Source organism: Phycodurus eques, chromosome 10 (assembly GCF_024500275.1).
Source record: "Phycodurus eques isolate BA_2022a chromosome 10, UOR_Pequ_1.1, whole genome shotgun sequence".
NCBI classification, from domain to species: domain Eukaryota; kingdom Metazoa; phylum Chordata; class Actinopteri; order Syngnathiformes; family Syngnathidae; genus Phycodurus; species Phycodurus eques.
In genome coordinates this window covers 5329817-5342611 of record NC_084534.1, presented here as the reverse complement: position 1 = coordinate 5342611, position 12795 = coordinate 5329817, and the positions used below count along the sequence as shown (strand labels likewise).

The 12795-nt window shown below is 42.3% G+C and overlaps 1 protein-coding gene across 1 annotated transcript in view; it reads right to left on the bottom strand.

The window, feature by feature from the left end:
* Positions 1 to 11786, bottom strand: part of pdzrn3b (PDZ domain containing RING finger 3b) — a 112903-nt gene extending 101117 nt beyond the window's left edge. The window contains exons 1-2 of the mRNA XM_061688135.1: positions 10965 to 11786; positions 123 to 209 (exon numbers count right to left, since the gene is read on the bottom strand). Of these exons, the coding sequence (XP_061544119.1) occupies positions 123 to 209; positions 10965 to 11681 (804 nt within the window). The 5' untranslated portion in view covers positions 11682 to 11786. The remainder of the gene's footprint in view (positions 1 to 122; positions 210 to 10964) is intronic.
* Between the last annotated feature and the right edge of the window lie 1009 nt (positions 11787 to 12795).

The following is a 12795-nucleotide window of genomic DNA, read 5'->3' as shown; positions in this document are numbered from 1 at the left end:
GTCATACAGGAGAGGATTGCAGTGCTTTAAGTGTGTGCTTTACATTCCTGGGTTGACATATGACACTTGTCTGATCACTAGGGGGGAGATGAAACTTCCAAGATGGTCTGCTTTTAACCTACCACACATGGCTTTCCTCCCATGATGTTAAATCCCAGAGATCCGCCCTCACGAAGAAGGACAACTGCCACACTTTTAGTATCTCTTTCCTACAAGCACATAGAGAAGAGACACATGGATAAAAACAACAGGTTAATTAGAATATTCCAGTATTGCCTCACATTCACTTGTAGAATTTATTTCCAGAAAAGGAAAATAACTGCAGTGGATCTTCAAAAGTGGAAATCTCACAAGACAGACACAATCTTAGTGAAAAATAGATGAACAATACGTCACAAAAATCCAGGTCAAACCGTCATTATACATAACGTCACGCAAGACATTGGGGTTGTGACAGTTTGGCATTTGACTTCATTATATCTTGCGAGAGTTCAGCTCAGTTAGCATCAAAAAGACTAAATCCACCAAAGTGTTTTGTTTTTTCTTTGACTTCTATTTTGCACCACTACAGAAGCCAAACAGGTCAAATATGACCGTAGAACCCGATATGGAACTTATTGTCATGTCGGAAAGCAGTTAGCACGTCTGTGTCCTACGCTGGCCTGGAATTGCAAGTGAAGCACTGAAGCAATTGTGAAGCACTTTTACATTTCAAAAAACAAATGACCAAAATCCAAAACCCTTTTACATTTCAGAAAACAAATGAACAAAAGCCAAAACACTTTTGCATTTCCGAAAACACATTAACAAAAGCAGAAACACTTTTACAAAAGATGAAACAAATTACAATTGAGACAACCCGGAAAGGGAACATCCCATTTCACAGACATTCTTAGGAATCCCACTCCTTTCTTGGCAAGACCCGCCCTGCTTCAACATGATTGGCTCCTTCATCGCGGGAAGGGTAGGCTACGCATCCCAAATACTGTATAATTAAAATAACTAAGTTTATTATGGTTAGGATTAGGACTATGGTTGTGGTTAAAGTAGTTTTGGATGATTTAAGGTTAGGATTGTGCTGGTTAAGGCTGGCGCACACCGAGCACTGCCGCCGAACCTGACTGAACTATGGCGGAGTGTGCGTGGTTTGGTAACTGTTTCCTTGAGCGGCCGATCGGTCGGCCATTGGTTTCGACGCAATTCAAAATTATAGTCTCCATTGCACGGCGTCCTCACGTCCCAGTTTACATTCAGTCAAAAGACACAGAAGCTTTCCCCTAAGGTGAAAATATATTTCCAGGTTTGCGAGCTGTGCCGCCCGCGTTGTCTTCCTAAACTCTTAATCTATCTTTTTATGGTCTAAGAAATGTGATCAAGTACAATATATTGTATATGCAGCATCAAACGCCTATATAGGCTCACTGTTCAGGGCATCCCATGTGATCAATAGCTCAATGTGCGGGGGTGCGTTGGCAACTCTTATTTTTATGCGATGGTTTGGTCCAGTCGGGTTTGACCACGTCACGCAATGTTCGGCAGGTTTTAGGGTTCATGGCATTTACTGTGTATTAACGCCGCCATACTTAATAAGTCACATACTTCCTTTACCATCTAGAAACAGTAGAGCGTGTTCTACTGGGATACAGCAGCCAATCATAGTGCGGCGGCGTGTCCTAGAGCCAGTAATATTGGAGCAGGGCATGTCCTTCCAGGAAAATGTTAATAATGTCGGACGTTCCCTTTCCGGGTTGTCTCAATTGTAATTTGTTTTGTCTTTTGTAAAAGTGTTTCTGCTTTTGTTAATTTGGTTTCTGAAATGTAAAATTGTTTAGGTTTTGTTAATTTGCTTTCTGAAATGTACAAGTGTTTCACAATTTGTTGTATTGTTTTGCACTTCCAGGCCACCGTAGTGTCCTGACTGCTCAGGACAATATGGAAAGTTAACATTAATCCGACTGCAATAACCAGAGATGAATAATAGAATGAACACTGCATTGGGATCTGTATTCATTACCTATCTGTAGAACAAAAAACATTATTACTTGTTTTAAAAATGAGTTAGTAATTCTAAAATGGAGCATTGCATGTACACTACATAAAAGTCTTATGACATTGACAGTGACAGCTCTATCATTCAATTTCCATTATGAAAATAAAATTGGAAATAAGAGTCACTGATGGTGTAGTGGTACACTCGTCTGACTTTGGTGCAGGCAGCGTGGGTTCAGTTCCCACTCATGACGGTGTGAAAGTGAATACGAATGGTTGTCCGTGTCTATATGTGCCCTGCGACTGACTGGCGACCAGTTCAGGGTGTAGTCCGCCTTTCGTCCGAAGTCAGCTGGGAAAGGCTCCAGCGTCCCGCGACCCTAACCAGGATAAGCGGTGTTGAAAATGGAAATGGAAATTGGAAATAAAAGAATAAATGGGGCTGCAGTAGCTCAGTCTGTAAGGAGTTGGGCTTTGGAGTTGGGAGGACAACAGCTATAAATGACATTTGAACATTTGACTAAAGCTGTTAGTGGCAAATTAAAATAGCAATTATCCCAGGCAACACACTCATTGTCCAGCACTGCAGATTGAAGGTTAAAGTCCAGCATAACGACATTATTAGGTTCTAATGTATCATAAATGTTTCATTGACATGTATTATATATAGAGTGTATATTTTTACAGTGATTGCAGCTTGCAAGTAGCCGTATTTCTTAATATAAATCTAAATCTTGATTTGGGAAATTCCAATTTAATATCTTAACAAATTTTAAGTATCTACGGACACTCTGAAAATGGAAAAAGAAATGGAACACGGAAATTATTCTTACTACCATTTTTTTATGATCATTGAGATGACGTCTATCACTCTTTGTTGGTGATTTGATGCGGCCCTTAAAATAAATCATTGCCACATAAAATACAAACACAAAACAAAAAGCATGGAATACTCAATGATGCAACAATAAAGTATTTGTCACCTGTTTAATTAATTAATTAATTATTACAATTGTAATATTCAATTGTTAATTTCCAAGCTGACAATTACTGAGAATCAATTGTGCTTTGACTCAATGTTTTAAAAAACTAGACAGTGGTGTACTAAGAGTTAATAAGATGAGGAACTGGGTTGCTGCCTGGCTAACGCTCCATACATGTTACACTGACTAAATATAAAGCATAGATATTATCGGTATGTAAAGAGCCCTGACTGCCATGGACTCGAAAAAGGCCATCATGTGCATGTCAGGCCATTGAGGAATGTGCAGCCCTGCATTGTGTCTCGCCATTATTAGCAGCGCTTGCTTTCACACCAACAAGGCAGGCACTTCAGCATAAAATGAAGCCAAAAAGATCATTTTAAAAAGAAGATAAGGCCGTTTTGGGCAACTGAGTTAGAGGAATCCGCCAAAAGCCCTGAAACAAATTGGATGGATTTTACAGGTGTTGTAACGTTTAGCGTGCAAGACTTTAGAATGAACTCAGAGTAATTATGGAGCATATTTTTACACATCTGCAAACACTCGCAAAGCTTGGATCACTATATGAAGAGAATCTCTTCAGGAGGTTGTGCATTTCCTAAAGCATCAGGTATTTCCAGGTGGTAGAAATAAGAAAGAACTTGAAAAACCTTTTCTCACTGGTTACTGGGCATTAAATAGGGAGAAAAGGCCTCACTTTCCAGACATCATCCAAGCTCTGTCTGCCTTGCAACCATTAAAGATGACTTATTGTAAGAGGTGGTGGAACCGCGTGGGTGAGGGATGTTCCCCCCCTCCATGGCCCCTTTATTATGCATTTTCTCAATCCTTATTTGTTGCACCGGGTGGTGTCTACCTGAGAACAAAGTTGCGCTATTAAGTCACAAGAGAAAATATAGGCTGTTTTGGCTTGCAGAAGAAGCTTTAATGGCCAACTATCAGGTAGACCATGCTTGCACCTTCCACAGTTGGTAGGTTGCTGGGTTAACCTTGCAATACAGTGAACATAGCTAAGAAGTCATTATTTGTCATATAATGTACAGTCAGGGTCTCATGAAATAAAAGGCACACCTATACCAACGTTATCCAACACAAAATACAAGCAGGAAAAAGAGCAATGTTGAGCTAACCTTGATTAACTACATAATGCCTTTTTCTTTGCCGTTTTCGTCACTTCTGTTTCTTGTCTCAGGCACTAATTTGCATCACCGACAGCTGACCCTCTTTTCTCATATTGAACCTGGCGAAAACACCCTGCCGACGGCTCATTCCTGCGAGCTACACCTGAAAACTGCCCGACAAGCGACGGCTCATTCATTCAAGTCATGTCTAAGGGTTAATGTGCTTGCATGTGCATTTTTGTTTTTTTTAGTAGTAAAATGTGCTCCCTGAATACTTGACACAGACACACACCACAAGTTATGAACACAAAATGGCTTTCGCGTGATTAAAGAATTGGGCTCTCACCATGTGGAAGAAACTTTGCAATTTGGTGGCACAATAAGGGCACACGGAAGTAGACTTTACACCGATTTTAATCGGCCTGATCGGTACCGGCCGATAATTAGCATTTTATGCTGATCGGCTCTAATGTCATAATTCGTCGATCCAATCAATGACATCATTGATCGCCTCCGCAAAAGACATTGACACCGTGCACAGTACATTTGAATCCTAAGCTGGTTTATTTTTAGCCTTGTTGCGTGTCTTTTGACGTAGTACTGTAATTATCTGACAGCAAATTAATTTATTAAAAAAAAAAAAAAAAACGTCAACGGAGTGGGACAGACAACACCTAATGCCCGGACTCAGACGAAAAGATCAATTTTGTCTTTCACGATTGCACGATGTCATACTACTGCAATAAAATCTTGTATTCCGATACCACTGCATCCATTTTTTTACGATCGTTGAGCTTTATCTTATATCAACTCAAATGCGACTGGATACACTGGTTACCGTGGCGACGACAACAAGAGTGGATCATGCCAACTGTATTACAAGAACCAAATGGGGAAAAACGTGTGTCGGTGGTCACTGGTGCTCAGGACAGGAGAGGACATTCGTTTAAGGCTTGCTTGAGGTATGTACCCGTACTTTTAATACGATACGGCTCGCAAGCAGGCATCAAAAACGTTATGTAGCCTAGCAAGCTAGTGCTAGCACTAACGGTTGTACGGAAACATGCCAAATGATTCTGTCAAATCAAGCTCTAAAGTTGAAATTGTTTAAATTGTGGGCCCCGAATCTATAACCTATGAAAGTTTAACATTTTGAATGGAATTATGGAAATAAATCAACTTTTCCATGATATTCTAATGTTTTGGAAAGGGTCTGTATATATAATCTTTGTTTAAGGAAAGAGACTTATTCAATCAGACATCTACTGTAATTGTAATGTAATTATATTTCATTCTTTTGAGCTACTAACTAACAAGATAAAGGCCCAACCCTTACAAGGCAATCAATAACGAGCTAAGGCACGCTTGTCCCCTCAAATCCGGTTTGGCTGCCCAGTGTGAGTGTTCCATACTGTGCTCAAGAGCAATGCAGTTCCGTGACCCCATCACGGTTGAAGGAGGTGGACTTTGGCCTAGTACAGTTCATGCATAAGCAAGTGCACGGGTACACAACATAGACATATCGTACAATTGATGCTAATCATTCCTCCCTGCAGTTGTTAATGATAACCACCATCTTTCATAAAAAAAACAACTCAATGGCAAACTCATATTAGGCACAAAGTTAGAAGAAAAATCACCTTTATTGTCATGAACATGCATGCATGCACACAAAATTTGTTCTCTACATTTTGCCCATCAGAGTGAACACACACACTTGTTAGTGGAACACACTGGAGCAGTTCGGGGTATCAGTGTCTTGCTCAAGGACACCACAGCCATGATTCTGGGGGATGGTCTGCTCGGGGTCTTTAACATAGGTCCCCCAGGGTGGGAGGCGATGATCTTAACCATTGGGCCACGGTTGCCCGTGGAAAGTGGAAAGTTGCTGTACATGCAGTGTTGTATCAGGAAATGATGCTTAGGTCTGCAGGCCAGTAGGTGATTGGGGCGGTAGGGGTGAAGGAGTTTAAACATCCTACAGGACAACCGTCCCAGTCTGCCTACACCCAAAGTCAGTGACGGTCCAGGTTAGTTTTAGTCAAAACCTTTATATTATATTCAAATATAATCACTAGTTCAGTCCAACAGAAACTTTTGACATAAAGTACAGTACAAATACAGTATACAGACTGACAAAAATTGTGCAGATAAAGCTTTCATAGTCTGACTAACACATGGCTAATTTGGACCAGACTAAGATGATCTGCACATGCTTCATAGTTCCATCCCCCAACCTTTGACTAAGTAATCAAATACATGAAACCAGTAGAGAAGGAAGAGCATGCCAAATACGTTGCAGTCTGCCTTTTTACTTCATACCAAAATGAATTGCCTAATTGTCATCTGTAATAGGAAAAAAAAAGCATACGGAACGTACAGAATGTACTGCTCTGCAATGCTGTTTGCTGCTGCTGCTACTAATTTTGTTGGGCTCTGTGATGTAATAGGTCCATTGGGTAAAAGGTTGATTTTAAAAAAATTATAATAAAAATGAAAAAAAAACAAAAAAACAGACTGAATCGTGCTGTGTGAACACTATCCATAGCAGCTAAGGGTAACCGTGCCGAAATTTGGCAGAGATTCCTCCTCCCTTTTGCCCACGGCCGGTCTTGCACTTACATTAGGTGTGCCATCACTTCAATATTTTGTTTTCGAAAGTGCAAGGTGCAGTTGAAAAATACAAACATAAATTCCAATGCAGACATATACTGTATATCTTCGCTGGTTTGAAGACACTAGCAAAAAGCCCTTTTGATAGTTGCTCGTTCATTTTGTGTAGAAGACTAAAAATAAATATCCTAATATGATGGACCTCAGCTTGATATACAGTGTTGTCCAAAAGCTTTCCATCAGAATAATAATGCCCCTGTAAGTAAAGATCAAATACTAACACAGTCATATTGTTTCACTAAAACTGTAATTGATACATTTAAACCTGATCAGTGACGTCACAAAAATGAAGTTGTGTTCCAAGATGGGTCTCAGCTTGACTGTTCCCAATAAAAGACATTTTAAAAGAAAAAGAAAAACAGGCGCCTGTTGCTTTTGTGGATCACTTCCAGAACAATTTTCATTTCTTTTATGCTTGTTCAAGGCCTGCCAGGACAGTGGACTACACTGGGAATGATGTGATGAATGTATATCTCAGTAGGACTGTGACATGCTGTCAAAGGAAGGATAGCAACCAGCTGTGTTACCAGTTCCTTATACCACCATGAGCAATTTCATGCCCTACATCAGTGCATCTGATGTGCAATTTATCAGTCTACTGGAACATATCACAGGCAACTACACCCACACTGAAGAAATAAAAACATCAAGTAAAAAGTTATATAAACGGGTGGTTGGAAATTTCTTTATTTATGGACAAACAACTTTTTATGTAACTGTTCAATTCACTTACAGAGCCTGTAAGAGGATCCAAAAAAAGTATTTTAAATTTGACACACCACAGAGAAGAGTGTTGTTAACAAGTCTGCCAGATTTGAATGATTTTAAATTTTTCTTATAATAAATCACTCATTTGATCAAATAAGGCTCTCAAATCATGAAATATAAAGCCCGCCCTCGAGCTGCAGGACTGTGTGGGCGTGTCTGCTAAATGCTCCCCTTCAGCTGTCAATCAAGTACGTGTCTGTGGCTCTCACAGACACAAACTGACTGTCGCTGTGTCTATTAAACAGTCAACGTTCCCTGATGTGTCGCTGTTCCGTGGACGCACACAAGACACAAAACCAAGTGAGACGGCGACAAGCTGCCTCATTAGCTTGCTAGTCAGCTACCGTGTTAGCACGTGAACTAGCGTAATAAAACAGTTATCGTTCCCTGAAGTGTCTCTATTGTGAGGGTCCGTGCGGGGCACAGCTGTGGGGAACTGGATGGGCCCTACCGCTGTTGCGCTGGACCGCTGGCGGGTTGGTGGCCTGGCAGGCTGGTGGGCTGGCTGTTGGATTAGCCACAGCGTTGCTCTAAATGTGACACGTGGGGGCACAAGTAGACACTGTAGCCCAAATAAAATATAGCACTTCAGGGAAGATGCATTTTTGGGGTTTTAGGCATCACTTGATGGCCGACTGTATGCTGTAGTGATAGAAATAGGGCTGAAAGGTGAAAGTTATTACCAATAAAGAAGTGACAATTGCGCTGAATAGCCACTGAAGGCGCTCGGTACTCATAATAATAATAATAACAATAATGCATTACACTTATATACAGTGGGTATAGAAAGCTTTCAGACCCCCTTAACTTTTTCACTCTTTGTTATATTGCAGCCATTTGCTAAAATCATTTAAGTTATTTTTTTTCCTCATTAATGTTCACCCAGCACCCCATATTGACAGACAATAACGGAATTGCTTACATTTTTGCAGATTTATAAAAAATTAAAAACTGACAAATCACACAGCCATAAGTGTTCAGACCCTTTGCTGTGACACTCATATTTAACTTGGGTGCTGTCCATTTCTTCTAATCATCCTTCATTGGAGTCCATCTGTGTTTGATTATACTGGTTGGACTTGATTAGGAAAGCCACACCCCTGTCTATATAAGACCTTACAGCTCACAGTGCATGTCAGAGCAAATGACAATCATGAGGTCAAAGGAACTGCCTGAAGAGCTCAGTGACAGAATTGTGGCAAAGCACAGATCTGACCAAGGTTACAAAAAAATTTCTGCTGCACTTAAGGTTCCTAAGAGCACAGTGGCCTCCATAATCCTTAAAAGGAAGACGTTTGGGACGACTAGAACCCTTCCTAGAATTGGCCATCCAGCCAAACTGAGCAATCGGGGGAGAAGAGCCTTGGTGAGAGAGGTAAAGAAGAACCCAAAGATCACTGTGGCTGAGCTGCAGAGATGCAGTCGGGAGATGGGAGAAAGTTCGAGAAAGTTAACCATGACTGCAGCCGTCCACCAATCGGGGCTTTATGGCAGAGTGGCCCGACGGAAGCCTCTCCTCAGTGCAAGACACCTGTAAAGCCCGCATAGAGTTTGCTTAAAAAATATTTTTTTTAGAAACACGTGAAGGACTCCAAGATGGTGATAAATAACATTCTCTGGTCTGATGAGACCAAGATATAACTTTTTGGCTTTAATTCTAAGCGGTATGTGTGGAGAAAACCTGGCACTGCTCATCACCTCTCCAATACAGTCCCAACAGTGACCCATGGTGGTGGCAGCAACATGCTGTGGGGGTGTTTGTCAGCTTCAGGGACAGGTCGACTGGTTGCAATTGAAGGAAAGATGAATGTGGCCAAGTACAGGGATATCCTTCTCCAGAGTGCTCAGGACCTCAGACTGGGCCGAAGGGTCACCTTCCAACATGACAATGACCCAAAGCACACAGCTAAAATAACGAAGGAGTGGCTTCAGAACAACTCCGTGACTGTTCTTTAATGGGCCAGCCTGAGCCCTGACTTAAACCCAATTGAGCATCTCTGGAGAGACCTGAAAATAGCTGTCCGCCAACGTTCACCATCCAACCTGATATAACTGGAGAGGCTCTGCAAGAAGGAATGGCAGAGGATCCCCAAATCCAGGTGTGAATCATTCCCAAAAAGACTCATGGCTGTATTAGCTCAAAAGGGGGCTTCTATTATATATTGAGCAAAGGGTCCGAATACATATTTCTTTGTGATAGTTCAGTTTTTCTTTTTGAATAAATCTGCAAAACTTTCAACAACTCTTTTTTTTCTGTCAATATGGGGTGCTGTGTGTACATTAATGAGGGGAAAAATGAACTTAAATGATTTTAGCAAATGGCTGCAATATATCAAAGAATGAAACATTTAAGGGGGTCTGAATACTTTCCGTACCCACTGCAGCGCTTTTCTCGGCACTCAACGACGCTTTACAATTTCATGCATTATTCATTCACTCCTCAGTCACACCTAGTGGCGGTAAGCTACTTGTGTAGCCACAGCGTGCCCTGGGGCAGTCTGACGGAAGCGTGGCAGGCATATATGGTGGGGGAGCTAGGGCCGACTCATGCCAGAAGCACATGTGCATACCTGGGCCCCATTTTAGCCCCGCCCCCAAAATCCATACAACTGAGATGGTGAAAAAGTGTTGAACGCTGTATCTGGAAAATTCAGTTCTAAAAACTCCAGTCTAAATTCTCAGTCTTTGTGCATGTTTTCAGCGCTTATCTTCAAACATATTTAATGTATTTAGAGGGTATTGAATTGAATTGGTCTGAAAGTTATGATTTATTTGATACAAGTAATGTATCTTCGTTTACCTATGTATGGCAGTGACGTTTAGTGATAGGCAGAACAATTAAATGCTCCTCCACTAAATGTTAGAAGGTACAAATAACCTGTGTATTCACCTGTTGCCATAGATCCGACAGAATAATAATCGAATATTAAAAGTCTTTGTGAGTAAAGTGAGATTTTATTCAAACGACCGTATATATTTTTTGGGTGAACATGTTTGGATTGGTGGCGAGCTGTGAGCATCTTCTAATGTCAAATCTGTGCCTTTGAGAAACTGCTTCTTAGTCTACCCCGAAGGCGCCAAGTCAAGCCAAAAGTGAAGAAAGTAGATGTATCTTCTTTTTTTTTTTTTTTTTAGTTCGCTCTGACTGTCTAAATGACAGGACGCCCTCAAACAAGCGTGTTGCCAGGAGGCAATCAAAGTGGGAACCCGGCCCTTATTGTGTGCAGGACTGCAATAAATATTTGCCCCCCCCCCCAGCCCCCTTGACCTGCCAGCTGGCCGGAGGCACAGCTGACATCCATGTCTCAGAGCAGACAGCCCAGAGCCGTAAACTCTGACCTCTAAACAAAGAGGTCCGCATCAGGTTGGGTCGCGCACTCCCAAATACGTTTGTTTTGGGAGACGTGCAACAATGTTGGGGGCCGCTCACCTTCTTGCAGGAGAAAGTCACCGTTCTGGTGAGAGAGTCGATCCTGTCGCCGTACTCCGCGAATTTCTTCTGATATTTCACCGCCGTCGTCTGCAGCTCGGCGTGAGCGGCGGAGAGTTGCGCCAGCAGCGCTTTCTCCCTGTCGTTGGCTTCGATCGTCTGCTTCTTGAACTCGCTATCCAGGCCCATCATTTTGTATTGCAGCGCGCCGTTTTGCGCCTTCAGGGCTCTCACGCAGCAGTGCTCGTTCAGTCGCTGCTCTTTCTGCGTCAGCGTCAAGCCGCAGCCGCTCTCGCACATCCCCGCCGGTCGAAAGTCGCACGTCTCCCGCATGTGAGCGTCTACGTCCCGCAGGCTGAGCACCTCGTCGCATCCCTCATTCCTGCACTTGGCCGGAGAGTAGTCGCACACGCCGGCGTGCTCGGCCAGGTGCTGCAGCGTCACCACCGCGTCGCAGCCCCGCACGTGGTTGTCACATTTGATCTCCAGCTTCAGGATGAGGTTTTTCAAAGGCAGGACGTGGTTCAGCTCTTTGGACGAGATCCGTTGGCATTTGACGGGGCAGCTGCTTTGCCGGACGACCCAAGGTAGAACGCAGCCGGAGCAGAAGACGTGGCCGCACGGAGTAGTCAGAGGGTCTTCCAGAACTTTATTGCAGAGATTGCATTTCAAATCCGGGTCTACTGTTCCACTGAAGCGGTCCAGCTCGAATCCCATGTTTGACCGAGACCGAATCCCCACTTCTGGGCTCCCCACCCCGCAATGTGAGAACGGAGCAGTGGGGCGTTCTCAGCTGGTCATTGGAGGAGCGCTCTCGCTCCGAGGCTCCTCTCGGTCTAACTCAATTACAGTCATTGAACTGACTTTTTGATGCGTTTAAGTGCATCTCGGAAGTTTGTCCATTCGGAAAGAGGCCAACTTTAGTTTCACGACTGCCAGAAATAAATGCCAAGAGAACATGTGTTTCTAAATACTATTTGAAAGTGAATACTAGCCAACCCTGATTGCAGTTTCATTAAAACTTAAATCAGCGCTGATCATGTCACCATTCACACACACACACACACACCGATGACATTAAACAATTCTCTTAAATAAGGTCATGGATAGGGAATTTGTTGGTTCAGTGAACTTATTTCATCGTAGTAAATGGAAATATTAATGTTTGTGTGCCTCTATGTCATCACCGTCCCTGTTTTTTTTTTTTTAAATTTTTTTACACCTTAGGAGTCCCCAAAATCACAATCAACCAATCCATCAATCAATGCATCCATCAATCAATCAAGATCATTACCGCAGTTGACTTTACCTTTCTGTATTTAAGCCTTTTTAAAGTCGCATCGTCATCCGTGGCGGTTGAAAACATTATATATATATATGTAAATAAAGAGTAGAAAATAAAGATAGGTCTATCTGTTTTCAAATGTGAGGAGTAAAAGAAACATTCGTCAGAAAATTAAATTGGTACAGAGATACCCGAAATATCCACTGAAGTGTAGTAACGAGGCAAAGTATTTGTACTTCATTACTTCCCACTACTACAAATAATATTATGTGAAAAATGAGTTTTTCAAGGATTCAATGAGTTTAATTGTCATATCAACACCTCTTCACACATATGGCCCAAAATTAGGTACACAACGTCCCAGATTCGCCCAGTAAGTCAAAAATTATGACATATAAATATCCATCCATCCATCCATTTTCCGAGCCGCTTCTCCGCACTAGGGTCGCGGGCGTGCTGGAGCCTATCCCAGCTGTCATCGGGCAGGAGGCGGGCTATACCCTGAACTGGTTGCCAGCCAATCGCAGGGCACATAGGAACAAACAA